The 13,148-nt window shown below is 47.7% G+C and overlaps 1 protein-coding gene across 3 annotated transcripts in view; it reads right to left on the bottom strand.

The window, feature by feature from the left end:
- GRID1 (glutamate ionotropic receptor delta type subunit 1) overlaps positions 1-13,148 on the bottom strand; it is a 677,264-nt gene that overhangs the window by 274,242 nt on the left and 389,874 nt on the right. For all 3 annotated transcript variants that reach the window (XM_081563134.1, XM_081563129.1, XM_081563135.1), the window contains exon 5: positions 4,064-4,117. In XM_081563134.1, the coding sequence (XP_081419260.1) occupies positions 4,064-4,117 (54 nt within the window). The remainder of the gene's footprint in view (positions 1-4,063; positions 4,118-13,148) is intronic.

The following is a 13,148-nucleotide window of genomic DNA, read 5'->3' as shown; positions in this document are numbered from 1 at the left end:
ACTAGGTGAGAAACAGGCGAGGGGAGGATGATGAGTTCAGAGAGATGCACTGAGCTGGAGGTGATCATGAGGCTTGCAAGCAGCTGAGTCCAGAAGGCATCTGGATCCCTGGGTCTGGAGCTCAGAGGAAAAAGATATGGGATGTGGGGGTCATGGAAATAGGCTAGTGATGGGGCAGAGCCTACTGGCTCTGCCTCCTCCCTCCTTAGAACCTACCTCCCCCTGGGCACCTGCTGAACCACAGAACAGAGCCCACTCAGAGCATCAGTTGTTGACAAAACCTAAGCACAAGGGTTATGTACCTGCTTCTGCATTTCTTGAACCATTTGCATAAAAGTTTGCTTTGTTCTCATGTCTGGAGGAACTCCTCTGACAGTGAGAGCTGTCCAGTAACAAAGGGAGTGCTTCAAGTCCCCTTCACAGATGGTTCTGAAAGTGGCTGGAAAGACAGACGTTCTGTGAAAGAATTTCCTCCACAAGGTTCTCAAGAGGCCAGACAATGAGGCAGATGTGTCCTGCCTGGGACGCAGAATGTCACAGGAGGATGTTCTCCTCTGCCCCCTGGTCTGCATCCAGACCCTGCCTAGCACTGAGGACACGGACACCTGTGCATCACTAAGCCAGAGCCACGTGGAGAGGAAGCTCTCCAGATCAGCTGATACAGAGGTTCTGGGAGCCAAAGTCAAGTCTGATGGGTCCTAAACTGGCAGCTTCTGATGAATGACGCAGAGCAGTCCCCTCCATCCCTGGGTTTTCCATCTTAATTGTTTGCCTTTGTTTTTTCTTGGAGGCTGACTGGGAAGTACTTTTCAAAGCAACTTGCTCTACCCTGTGCTGTGTACACTGACTTGCCTTCAACCAAACCCTTTTGAGAATCTACTCTTTATACAGGGTATTGGGGATTCAGTGGGGACCTGGATCCCGTCCGTGTCCCCAGGGGACTCACAGCCTAGTGGCCACCTTGACTAATGTTCAAATTTGCTATTCACACTTCTTTTGAATCCCCCATCCCCCTCCAAGTTAATGTGTAATTTAATCAATTGATAAAAATATAGTTTACGCCCCAAAGCACATCTGCTTGCCAGTGTCCTTTCCCTCAGTAGAGCCCAAGGATCTATAGAAACTGTCAGCGAGGCTCACATACTCACAGCCTTTCTCTGCATCCAATTACCCCTTCTCCAAATAAAACAGACCTGTAATATGCAACACCAATATTCACCAATGAGGGTGCAGACATATTAAGGAGACCACTGCATGAAGAAAACAAACAAAAACATGTGCCCTTGAGTGTTTATCTTGAATCCAGGAAAACATATTAAGAAAGTCAAATACAGAAAGAAAAACTGAAGGACAGAGCTGTGTGGAATGAGGGAAGCAGCGGGTGGAGCTGGAGGATCACCATGGAGGCCTCTTTGGGGAAAGATGTGGTAGGAAGAGGCGCTGACCTGAGCTCGTCTGATGGACTGAACTTCCTCCAGAGAAGTGGTGAGCAGTTCAGGAAGCGAGAGATGGAGTCCCAGTGTAGATGCTAGATTCTGGAGATCATGATGGAACTGCTAAATACCTGCCCATGATTCTTTGTCTCCCATTTTATTTTTTCCAAGCCATCACATATGATAAACAGAGAGGCAACTGGGAAACTATTGGCCTGTGGCTCTGTATTTGGATAGAGCCTGTAATGCTGTAACCATCATAAGAATAATAGGACTTGTGTCCAACGGGACCATGCTGTACTAGGAAACAGCAGTTCTGAATATGGCTAAGTCCTAAGAATAAGTCGACTTGTGATTTAGAAAACATCTCAGCCATTAACCAGAGGCCACACTGGAGTCTAAGGGTCAAAGTTTTACAAAAGGACCTACCATCAGATATTAGACTTCAAGAATATCCCTGAGTGGACACCAATGCCAGCCCAAGGGCATCCTCATCACTATGCATACCAGAGCCCTACTGATTGGTCTTACGGAATCAGATCCTGACCGTAGGTTAAGGATCATTGCCAGGGCTACCTGCAGGATGGTGTCATTTGGTGTGAAGGTCTCTGGAGCCAACAGTCTTCATACAAAATCCCCAAATTACCTTTCAATAGCTGTATGACCTTGAGCAAGTAATTCAACCGTTCGAGCCTCTCTTTGCCCATCTGTAAAATGGGGATGCTAATAACTACCATATAGGGTTGTGAATGAGGGCTAAGGATGGTAACAAATACAAAATGCCCTGACAAGTACTTGGCCTTCCCATAGAAAAGGAAACTCAGAAAGTGGGAGGGGTCACTTCTGGAGGACATTTATCCCAGGGACAGTCACATGACTTGTTTATGAGTTCACGGTGAGATGTGCTGCTGATTAGGGTGGAGCTCAGCAATCCTCTTGGGTGAGGCTGTTCCAGTGTGGTCCTGACAGGTGTGCCCACACCCAATACCTCCTGGTGGCACTAAGTAAGCCCTGGCTTCCTGCCACCCAGCAATACCCTGGGGACGCTTCACACTGCTTAGTGTTAACCCCAGCCCTGGAAAGGGGGTGGGAGGGACAGACAAGAGAGTCCTTGGAGTGGGTCAGGATTCAGGGGAGGAAAAAGGAAATAAGTTAGAACTGTAAAAACAAAGCATTTTTTGAAGACTGACAATATAGAAACCCTGGCTATCTGATTTGGAGGAGCCCTCCCAAAAATAAAGCCAGTATCTGACAATGCCTTACGGGGCACATAAAATGCCTCTGTCTCCAGAAACAAAAGAAACCTATAAAGAAGCTGGCAAAGCCCAGAGGATCAAAACCTCCCCAGGACCAAAGAGGACTCTGGCAGGCTCTGAAGAAAGCAGCTGTCATGTCCCTTCTCCTAATTACCAGCACAACCATCTGCAACCCCAGGGAAATGGACCTTGCAGGTCTCCAATTGGCCCATGTAGACATGGAGCTAACAAGATATGAATTTGTGGACAAAAACCATGAAAAGTGGGCCTCGCAAGCAGTTACTATCTGATACTCCCTGCAAAATAAGAAAATAAGCCACCCAAAACTCTTTCAGCCATGGTAGCACTGAGCTAATGAAGAAACACACATCATAAAAGCATAAATTACCTGCACAATAAATCCTGCATCTTCTAGAATGTGGCCATTAGAAATCAATCAGTTAATTTAGGAGCAACGGAAGGCCACGGGCTGATGAAAGCCCGTGCCAGGAAGCACTTTCAAGAGTCAGCTATATTAATAGCCGGCTGGAGTCATAAGCACTGTCCCAGAGGGTGCTTCCTGAATGGATGTGCAGGCAGAGGGGGGTCTTCAGGGAAGCTAGGGCATGTCATTATAGGCCACTCCCATGTAATGTCTGCAGCATGAGCAGGCCAAGGCCAGTTAGGGTGTAAGTGGTGGAAAGGAGACCATGCCACCATGAAACCTCGATGTCCCCATTCCTCCCAGGGCCCAATCCAGTGGGAAGGCCACCTGGGGGAGAGATTTACATTTACCCCCTTTAAAAGGTTACACTGACCCACTACCTGACCAGCTACACAGGGATTGTGTACACACATACACATACACACACCTATACAGATACACATATACACATACTGACATGTGCACGCACTGATACACACACATCCATACACACTCTCACAAATATACACAGTTACACACTCACACCCATGCACTCTTACATATATACAGTCACATAACACACATACATCTTCAGGCTCCTATAAGAAATGCAGTCTCTACCCTGTTCTGCATTCCTTTACACATCCCCTCTGCATCCCGTTTTCTGACCAGCCTCCATCTCTCCAGTCTCTGATCCCTGACAGGTGACCTCCCCTCACCCAATACATCTAATGTCTGACACCACTTCCTCCTAGACTCAAATCTGCACTATTTTCCTGGTTCCCACCTGCTCCAGGTCAGCATCTTGGCATGTCCTGTCCAACTCTCTCACCTGCTGTCTCGCTCAGTGAAGCCCTGGAATCCACTCCAGCACCTCAAGTCAGAGCGGAGCCTGACAGAGCCACTCTGTGCTTCCCCAAATGGTGGGAGCTCAATGTAAACCACACCCTTAACCATTCTGGGGCTCTTACCTCATTCACAAAGACCCAGTGGCTGTCCTTGGAAGCCAGGTTGGTCTCCACAGCCTGTAGAGAAAAAGAAATTAAAAAAAAAAACATGAACAGAAGCAAGCCAGAAGCTGGCAGACACACAGGATGACTGCTGGGATGGAGTTTGATAAACATTGTTCTTGGAGAATTTTTTCCTCACAAAACACGCCATCCCCCTGGGGCAGCTCTGGCTGCCTTAGCTACGAGATGCATCATTTGAACATGGACATCTGATTTCCTGCTGTTCTTTGGAATTCGCATGTACCAGCCCTGAGCAAGGTTAGAAGCTACAGCTCCTGTTGGCATCACAGGGCCACAGGCGGGGATATTCCTCCCTTTCTCATCTCAGAGATTGCCTGCAAACACTTTTCTGAAGGGTTACTGGGGTGGGGGATGTCTCATCATTGCCCAAGGCTAGAGACTCAGGAATCTGGAAGAAGGGATTTACAGCAGCTTGGCCAGCCAAGCTAAACAACACCCAGGAAGATGGCGGCTCACAGCCAGGGCTCTGAGCTGCCTTCAGCTCTAAAGAACCCATCAAAGACCCTAGAACTGACTCTTTCTTTACTCCTGGGCAGTGACCCCCACCCCCCACCATTCTCTATTAGAGCATTTTGTTCTGTTTCTTTATAGCACTTGCCGTGTCTGTACTTGAATAGTTTTCAGTTTATTTGTTTCTTATTGTCTATCTCCTTTAACCAGTTGGGGTCTCCATGAGGTCAGGGCCATATCTGTAGCTGTTACATTTGCATCTGAAAACCTTCCACTACAACCAGCACATAGTCGGTGTTCAATATATAAAGAATACTGTAGTTGAACATGTGAATGAAGGATAGGAGAGCTAGGCAGATGGGACCCAGTTACTTATTTTGCTTCTCATATGTTTTTAGGAGTGCTCTTTCCCTTTTTAGACTGGAAATCCAACTACTTTAGCACATTAAAAAATGAGGCAGGTGTATGGGATAATTTTGAACATTTAAATTTTTCTGTAGTTTTCCAAATAAAAAGAGTAAGTGTATATAGATTGACAAAAGAGGAGGAATTGATAGTTTTCCAGCTTGTCCTGTAAGAATACTCATAGTTAGCACGTGCCAAGTATTGCTGGGTGCCAGGCAATGTGCCAGGCCTTCTATGAACCTGGGAGAGAGTTCAGATCATAGTTCTCTTTTATTTTTAATTTTTTTATATTTTTAAAATGTAATTTTTATTACTCCTTATTTGGAAAGATACAGAAAAAAGCAAATGTTCAAAATTATCCTATAAACCTACCACATTTTTTAATGTGTTAAAATAGTGAAAACTCCCATGTATCCCTCCAAATTCATCCCCCAGAGACTATTCCAAATGGCCCCTTCCAGAAGTTTTTAGTCACGTCTGCATGTGTCTGCATACACTTATCAAACTGATGTTCTTATCAAAATGGGGTCATGAAACACACACCAGGTTTCAACTATCATTTTTGACTTATCAGTGTATGAAGAATATCTTTTCCTCCTCAGTACACAGAGGTCTGATTCGCGCTTCTTAACAGGTGAGGCATAGAGGGGTAAGGAGCCTGCGGCTCCAGTGACCCAGCATATATATGGCACTGCCATTGTACATGCCCTCGGTGAGAACCACACCTCTGCACGGAATGAACGCGTTTGCTGGTCAACACAATAAGCACGTGGAAATAGGGCCTGTGGGGGTGCCTAGGTCAGCTCTAGCATCCCCAATCCTTTGCACACTAAGGGTGGTCATTGGTGAAGGACACAGATGCTCCTTCTCCAGCCTATGAATGAAAAGGTGCCATCCCCTATGAAGACAAGTGGGGACAGGAGTCCAGACTGGACTGGAGGGGATGGCCTCCACCAGCTGGCATTTACACTCTGGTCTCCGTTTGTTCATCTGTAAAATGTACATAACACTTGCTTCCTCTTGTCTGCCTATATATGTAAAATATCTCGGTCTCAAGAAGCAGCAAACACACAGAGTAGTGTCCAGAGAAGTCCTAGCTCTTCCCAGGAAGCAGCAGTGGGAAGTGTGCATCCCCATCCTTTGTGAGTTCCATCCTCACCTCTCGACTCATCTACATTCTTAGATCCTGAGAGTCTTCTCTGGTCACAGGAGTCCTTCTCTTAAGAGACAGGCGCCCATGAAAAGCTTTCCTTCCCAGGATAAAAGAGTTATGTCTAAGAATACCTTGGCCGCTCCCTCCCAGCCAGAGGAAGAAGTTGCCAAGCATTCTGTCTCCTGCACTTGGACTAAGGAAGCTCTGAGAGAGGCCATGCCCTACGCCTGGGTCCCTCGTGGAGCCATAAACTGAAGATTTCTTTCTCTACATTCTACAAATTCCGTAAAGCATATTGCAAAGAAGGCACAGGGACTTTGGAAGTCAGCGGCTCTCTGAGGAACCCTTGGATCCTCAGGCAGAGTGGAGAAGGGAGAGCCCCCCAGCCTATAGCTTCCTTCCTCCCAATACACAGACTGTCAGGAATGTCTTCAGAAGCTCAGAGGCCCAGGAGGAGGTGGGGAGGGAAACGTGATACAGGTAATCTGAAGTCACTGCAGCACGTGGCCAGGCTCTGACTTGCTTCCATTCCTGACACCTCAGCATTTCCTTAATGCTCAAGTGGAGGACAACCGGTAACATGCTCATCAAATCTGCACATGATACAGAGCTGGGGGTGTCATAACATCTGAGAAAGCTGAAACACTGAGCTAAATCTAAAGAGACCCAGTTGAACAAGGCTGAACTCAAAGCCCTACACTTATTTTCCAGGAGCAGAAGGTCACATGGGGAGATGAGAGTTGAAAGTGAAGACCCATGAAAAAGCAGGGGCTAGAAGGTCTGTGCTGCCCTTGGGGAGTTGACCGGTGGGTCAGTCTGCTTGATGGAGGGCACTGCAGACTGGAAGCGGTCACAGAGTTGGACAGTGTAAACTGATGGCCAGTTACAGTCACCAGGGACAGTCCAGGAATGCAGAGAGGCTGGAATTGATCCTTACAGCCTCTGAGAGCTGATTCAGGACCAAGGTCTCCAGTGCTCAGGTAAGCAAATAACTCAATATAAGAGAGAACTTTTTGACTTTCCAAGGAGTTCAAGATGGAATGGTTTGCCACTCCAGGAGCAGCAAGGTCTCATCAAATAAATGCTTGAATGGAAGGCAGATAGTTGAACCATGAATGGTATGTGAATATCAGCATGGAGGCTGACCACGGGTGAGTGGTAACACTCCATCACCACTGGCATTCTGCAGCCATGAGTCCCAGTCTGGCTGCATATAAGAACCTCCTAGGGAGCTTTTTCAAATGCAGACCCTGGGACCCTATTCCTTGGAATCCTAATTCACTGGGAATGGTCATGTGCCTAAGATGCTGTGTTCTTTCAGAGCTCTGAACCCTGAATCTTAGCCTCCAAAGCTGGGAGCTCTCTAGTCCAGAATGTGTAGTTTTGTGAATCTGAAAGTGTAGGTGCACCTGTACAGGTGAGAGGTCCTCCACTGTCCCTGAAGGAGCCAGGAGTGCAGAGGGCCTAACTCAGTCACCAGGACATCTCATGGAGCAGGTGAGAGCCCTGGCTACACTAAAGCATCTTACCACCTGGTCTCAGATTCATGTGTGGAAGATAATGATGGAGAGAATTGATCAGAAAACCCCACAGGCCAACTGGCCAACTTTCTTGTCCTACTTTCCCTCACCAATTAGCAATTAGCTAATTTGTTAAGCCTCTTTTCCCCACATGCAGATAAATAGCACTTGGCTGCAGCCTTTTCCTGAGGGTGCAACTCACACAGAAGCTGAGATGGCTGGTGAGAAGGATACGCAACTGCAGATTTAGCAAGAACACCCTCCCCTCCCCGATGATTGGAAAACTGCTGCCAGCTCCCTGGGCAGAGCCCTAAATGCTCCAAGCCCAATGGATGGTGTCCCCTTCTAAGGACCTTTCCCTCATCTTTTCCAGCCACAAGTGAGGCAGGTGGAGGCCCCCGAGATCTCCCTTTTATCTCAGAGCCAGCAAGGTAAGAAGGCAGGCAGGCAGGGCATGGGCAAAGACCAGGTCTGCCTCTACTTAGCTGAGTGCTCCTGGGTTAGCTACTCCACCTCTCTGAGCGGCAGTCCCATGCCTGCAGGGTGTTGAGATGCTGGCAGTACTATTGATGCTGTGCCCTGGGCCCCCTCAAATTCCATTAGGAATTCTGAGCCCACTGGCTCTCCATGTGCATCCATTGCCAATGGCAGACACTGACCAACTGTAGAAACTCTCCTTGGCACTCTTGGAAATGTGCACCTCACTAAGGACTAGGGATGCCACGTATCCAACCCCAGCTACCCTGTTCCACTATGGGGACTGTCTGGAGTGTAAGCTCAACTGTTTCCAGGTTCCTTCTGCAGGACCAGCCCACACAGCCTCACTCACTACCCTTGCTGGCTGCCTCTACTTCCATAATCCACGTTCCCACTCCCTTGCTGGGCTCTTCTTAATTCCCCTGGGAAAACTCCTTAATAAATCATCATCACGCAAACTCTCACATCAAAGTTGGCTTCTGGGAACCCAAAATGAGACAAGCACCTCCCATCTTACAAATATTGTGAGAACTAAAATGAAATTAAGTTGAAGCTTCCATCCCAGAAAGAAGCTCACTATGGATGATCAGTGAACATGAAGACCTTCCCCATTCCTTTCATTCACATCTCTTGCCTGGTTGTCACTCGATGGTCTTTTTTGAATATATAGAAATCTCTATACATTTCTATACATTATACAGTAATTACTCATATGCTCCTTTTTTTTCATTCACTAGACAGCACCAGCCACATACAGCAGCTGTTCTAACTCTCCTGGTTACTGGTGAGAGCCAGGAGTCTCGTCCCATGACATCACAGAGCCAAAAGAGGCCTCAGTTCAGTTCAGTTCAGCCACTCAGTCATGTCTGACTCTTTGCGATCCTATGAACTGCAGCACATCAGGCCTCCCTGTCCATCACCAACTCCCTGAGTCCACCCACACCCATGTCCATTGAGTTGGTGATGCCATCCAACCACCTCATCCTCTGTCATCCCCTTCTCCTCCTGCCCTCAATCTTTCCCAGCATCAGGGTCTTTTCCAATGAGTCAGCTCTTCTCATCAGGTGGCCGAAGTATTGGAGTTTCAGCTTCAACATCAGTCTTTCCAATAAACACCCAGGACTGATCTCCTTTAGGATGGACTGGTTGGATCTCGTTGCAGTCCAAGGGACTCTCAAGAGTCTTCTCCAACACCACAGTTCAAAAGCATCAATTCTTCGGCACTCAGCTTTCTTTATAGTCCAACTCTCACATCCATACATGACCACTGGAAAAACCATAGCCTTGACTAGATGGACCTTTGTTGACAAAGGAATGTCTCTGCTTTTTAATATGCTATCTAGGTTGGTCATAAATTTCCTTTCAAGGAGTAAGTAAGCCTCTTTTAATTTCATGGCTGCAATCACCATCTGCAGTGATTTTAGAGTCCAAAAAAATAAAGTCAGCCACGGTTTCCACTGTTTCCCCATCTATTTGCCATGAAGTGATAGGACCAGATGCCATGATCTTAGTTTTCTGAATGTTGAGCTTAAGCCAACTTTTCCACTCTCCTCTTTCATGTTCATCAAGAGGCTCTTTAGTTCTTCTTCACTTTCTGCCATAAGGGTGCTGTCATCTGCATATCTGAGGTTATTGATATTTCTCCCAGCAATCTTGATTCCAGCTTGAGCTTCATCCAGCCTAGCATTTCTCATGATGTACTCTGCATATAAGTTAAATAAGCTGGGTGACAATATACAGCCTTGACGTACTCCTTTCCTGATTTGGAACCAGTCTGTTGTTCCATGTCCAGTTCTAACTGTTGCTTCCTGACCTGCATACAGGTTTCTCAAGAGGCAATCAGGTGGTCTGGTATTCCCATCTCCTTCAGAATTTTCCACAGTGTATTGTGATCCACACAGCCTAAAGACCAATAATAAATACACCATGCAAGTGTGGTGGGCACTTCTCCTCCCTGAGTTCATGGACCCTTCAAAGCAGCACAAAGTGGGTTTCTGCTTTTGTCATCTCAGCCATGCTACAGGTTTACTGCTGGAAAACACTGCTGGCATCTGCAGAGGAGTGTTGGGTCAGCTAGATAAATAAAGGGCAGCCCCTTCATTCCACGAGTAGGGCAGGGAGCAGACCTGACCTTCTGCTCTGGGTGGGTTCCTGGTCACTGGCCCACTGCAAGTAGGGTAGCTGGTTTCCTCAAACCATGCTTCTCTCCTGCAATGGGGCACTGAGACTCCTCACTAAAGAATGCAGTAGCAGGAGATAGATTCCTGAGCAACTGCAGGAGCTCTGCACAGACATGTGGGCCTCAGAAATTAGGTCTCAATGAATCCAAGGGCTGCTTGTAGTAACAGCAAAGGAGCCCTAGTTAGTTAGGTCGTTGCTGTGAGCCCCTAAAAAGCCATGCCCGACCATCAGAGCCCAAAGGCCTGGCTCCTGGGTTCCCTTAATAGACTGGAAAGCAGAGAGCTTTAGAAGAAGAACTGAGGAGGTGGAAACTTGTAAAGAATCATGCTGACTTCTGCTTTAACCCCTTGCAAACAGAAGAGGAGACCGAAGATGTTTAGGTGGCATGTAGCCAAGGCTAGGGCTGGGATGGTGGACATAAGCACCCATGGAAAGGAACATCGCACAGAGAGGCTGAACTGGACACCTGCCCTGGTTCTGATAAGCACACTGTCATAGGTTGACCCCACTTAAAGGAAGCAGAAAGCAGCTGTTCTTCCCACACCTGAGGAAGGGAATGTGTCTTCTCGTCTGTGAGCAGCAGCCCTTGTCTGAACCTCAGGAAGCCTTTTTCCACAGCCAGTGGCATCTACAGAGCTGGGGTATGAGTGACATGGGACATGCCATCCTACAGACCTACCAGGGGACTTTAGATCCTGTCCTTGCCACCCAGCTACTTTGATCCCACAGTTTCCATAGAGAACTAGATGCAGACCAAACCCCAGCTCCTGGTTTCCAAAGGCTCTGGACAGAAAGCACAGCCAAGAATGGGATGTGTGGGGCTGCTTGCCTGGAAGGGGCTGAAGAGGCCCCTTGCCCACACAGAGGTAAGAATCAGTGCTAATATACAAATGACTGGAAGGAAGCAGAGAAGACAGGGGTCCTGAAGGATCAGTAGAAGTAGCTCCAGCTTGGTCCTGTGTTCTCAGCCTTTCATGTAGGACCAAGTTGCAGCCATTTCTGAGAGTGAGGAGAATCTGCTTTTGTCAAGCACCAGCCAGGTACTTCAGTGCAACACATCTACTTCACAAGCCACAGGTCTCGCTTTATTCACAGCACTCTAAGGAGCCAAGAAAGTTCTCATCCTCATTTCACAGCAGAGAAACTAAGATCTAGATCTAGATTCAGACTTTCATAGGCCCCTCTGTTAGCAGAGACTGAATCTGAACTTGGGTCCTTTTGTCCCCTAAACTTGTGTTCTTTCCCCTTGATCATATTGCTCTCCCAAAAGCCTGGTCACCCATCAGAGCAAGTGTACAAGCCTTCAGGCCTGGCCCTCTGACCATGGGAACAAAACAATCTTTTCTTTTTTCATATCTAAGAAAATACCCTTATGTGTCATGGTGCCCACCTTCCCAGGTTAACTTGTCCTCCTAACTCTGAGACCGTTGTTTCACTTGCCTTTCTCAAGTCTGAGCCTATTTCACTTCATCTTAGCCTCAAGAAATACTAAATGGAGTGGAAAAAACCTCCACATGGAAGCCTTCCAGCAACATCGCTGAGGATTTATTTTACAAAGTGCAAATGCCACTGACTATTTATGTACGTGTTAATTGTTGGCCATGTATCCATCCCCCTCCCCCAACACTGGGAGCCTGAGATAATGAAAGCTTGTCTACGATAAGCATCTTTTTAAAACCCCAACTCTAACATTTCAGAACAGTCCCCTCCTGGAGCCCAAGGCCTGGCATTTTCCCAAGGACAGACATGGAGCTAACTTTAAAGACCCGCTGCTGTCTTTGCAACAGCATGCTATTTAGGAACAATTCTGTCTATGCAATGTCACCCCTCTGGAGCATGATCGAGTGCAACGCCCCCCCTTTGCAAGGAAGGGGAGGAGTTGCTTGCCAAACTATGGTCCCGGGATGGTCTTGGGAGCCCAAGGAATGGTCCTCAGGAGCCCAAGGAAACCCACAAAGCAGTCACTATGAGGCCCAAGTTTCAGAAGATATGCCCAGAACTACCATGAGGAACCCCATTAAGGGCAGTTAGTACTGAGCTTCATCATGCCACACCGTGCATCCCAGGGGCTGCCTTCTCGGGAAAAGGACCTGAGCTTCTGGTCCAGACACTCGCCCTCTGTACTCCAGCCTTGCCTCCAGAACCCCTTGGGGCCTTGCTTTCACCAGAAAACTGGTGGATTTTCCCTCATCTCTTCCCCCTCCCCACATCTCCCATGGCTCCTCCTTACTCTTACTCCTTAGCTCTTCTGGCTCCATCCTTACTCCTATATCTCATTGAGGAATCTGGGGTCCTGTATCCCAGCCACACAAGGCCATCTGGGGAAAGTGTGGCAGAATTAATCTTGTGTAGCTTCCAAAAGTAACTCTGGGACACAGAAGAGGGAGATCTGAGCCTGTAGCCTGGGAATGCAGGGAACGCTCTGGCTGGGCCAGGCTGGATGGAGGTGAGGGTTACTTACATGCTGGGTCCAGTGACTGACACTCACTGAACAACTCTGCCACCTGACCCGGCGCTAAGCCCTCTACATGTGAAACCTCCATGGGTCATCAAGACAGCCAACTGACAGAGGTTCTGAGCCTGTAGGTGGGGAAACTTTCCCGAAGTCTCCCAGCAAGTCAGTGCAGCCGAGGCAGCATAATCCAGCCTTTCAGACACCAGAGCCCATGCGCTTTTGAGCATATTGTGCAGACTCAGAAACTGAGCAAAGACAAATTCACTCTTGGCACTTTTTGTAGATGTTTAATGCAAAATCGACAGTTGAGCTGGAAGGCGATGCAGATAGTGGTGAGGCCTGGCATGTCGAGCTAAACAGACTTCTGTAAAGTTGGGTCCCAGA

This window comes from Giraffa tippelskirchi, chromosome 2 (genome assembly GCF_054371585.1).
Source record: "Giraffa tippelskirchi isolate mGirTip1 chromosome 2, T2T-mGirTip1v1.2.pri, whole genome shotgun sequence".
Taxonomy (NCBI): Eukaryota; Metazoa; Chordata; class Mammalia; order Artiodactyla; family Giraffidae; genus Giraffa; species Giraffa tippelskirchi.
The sequence above is the reverse complement of the archived record's forward strand: the minus strand, read 5'-3'. Positions and strand labels throughout refer to the sequence as shown.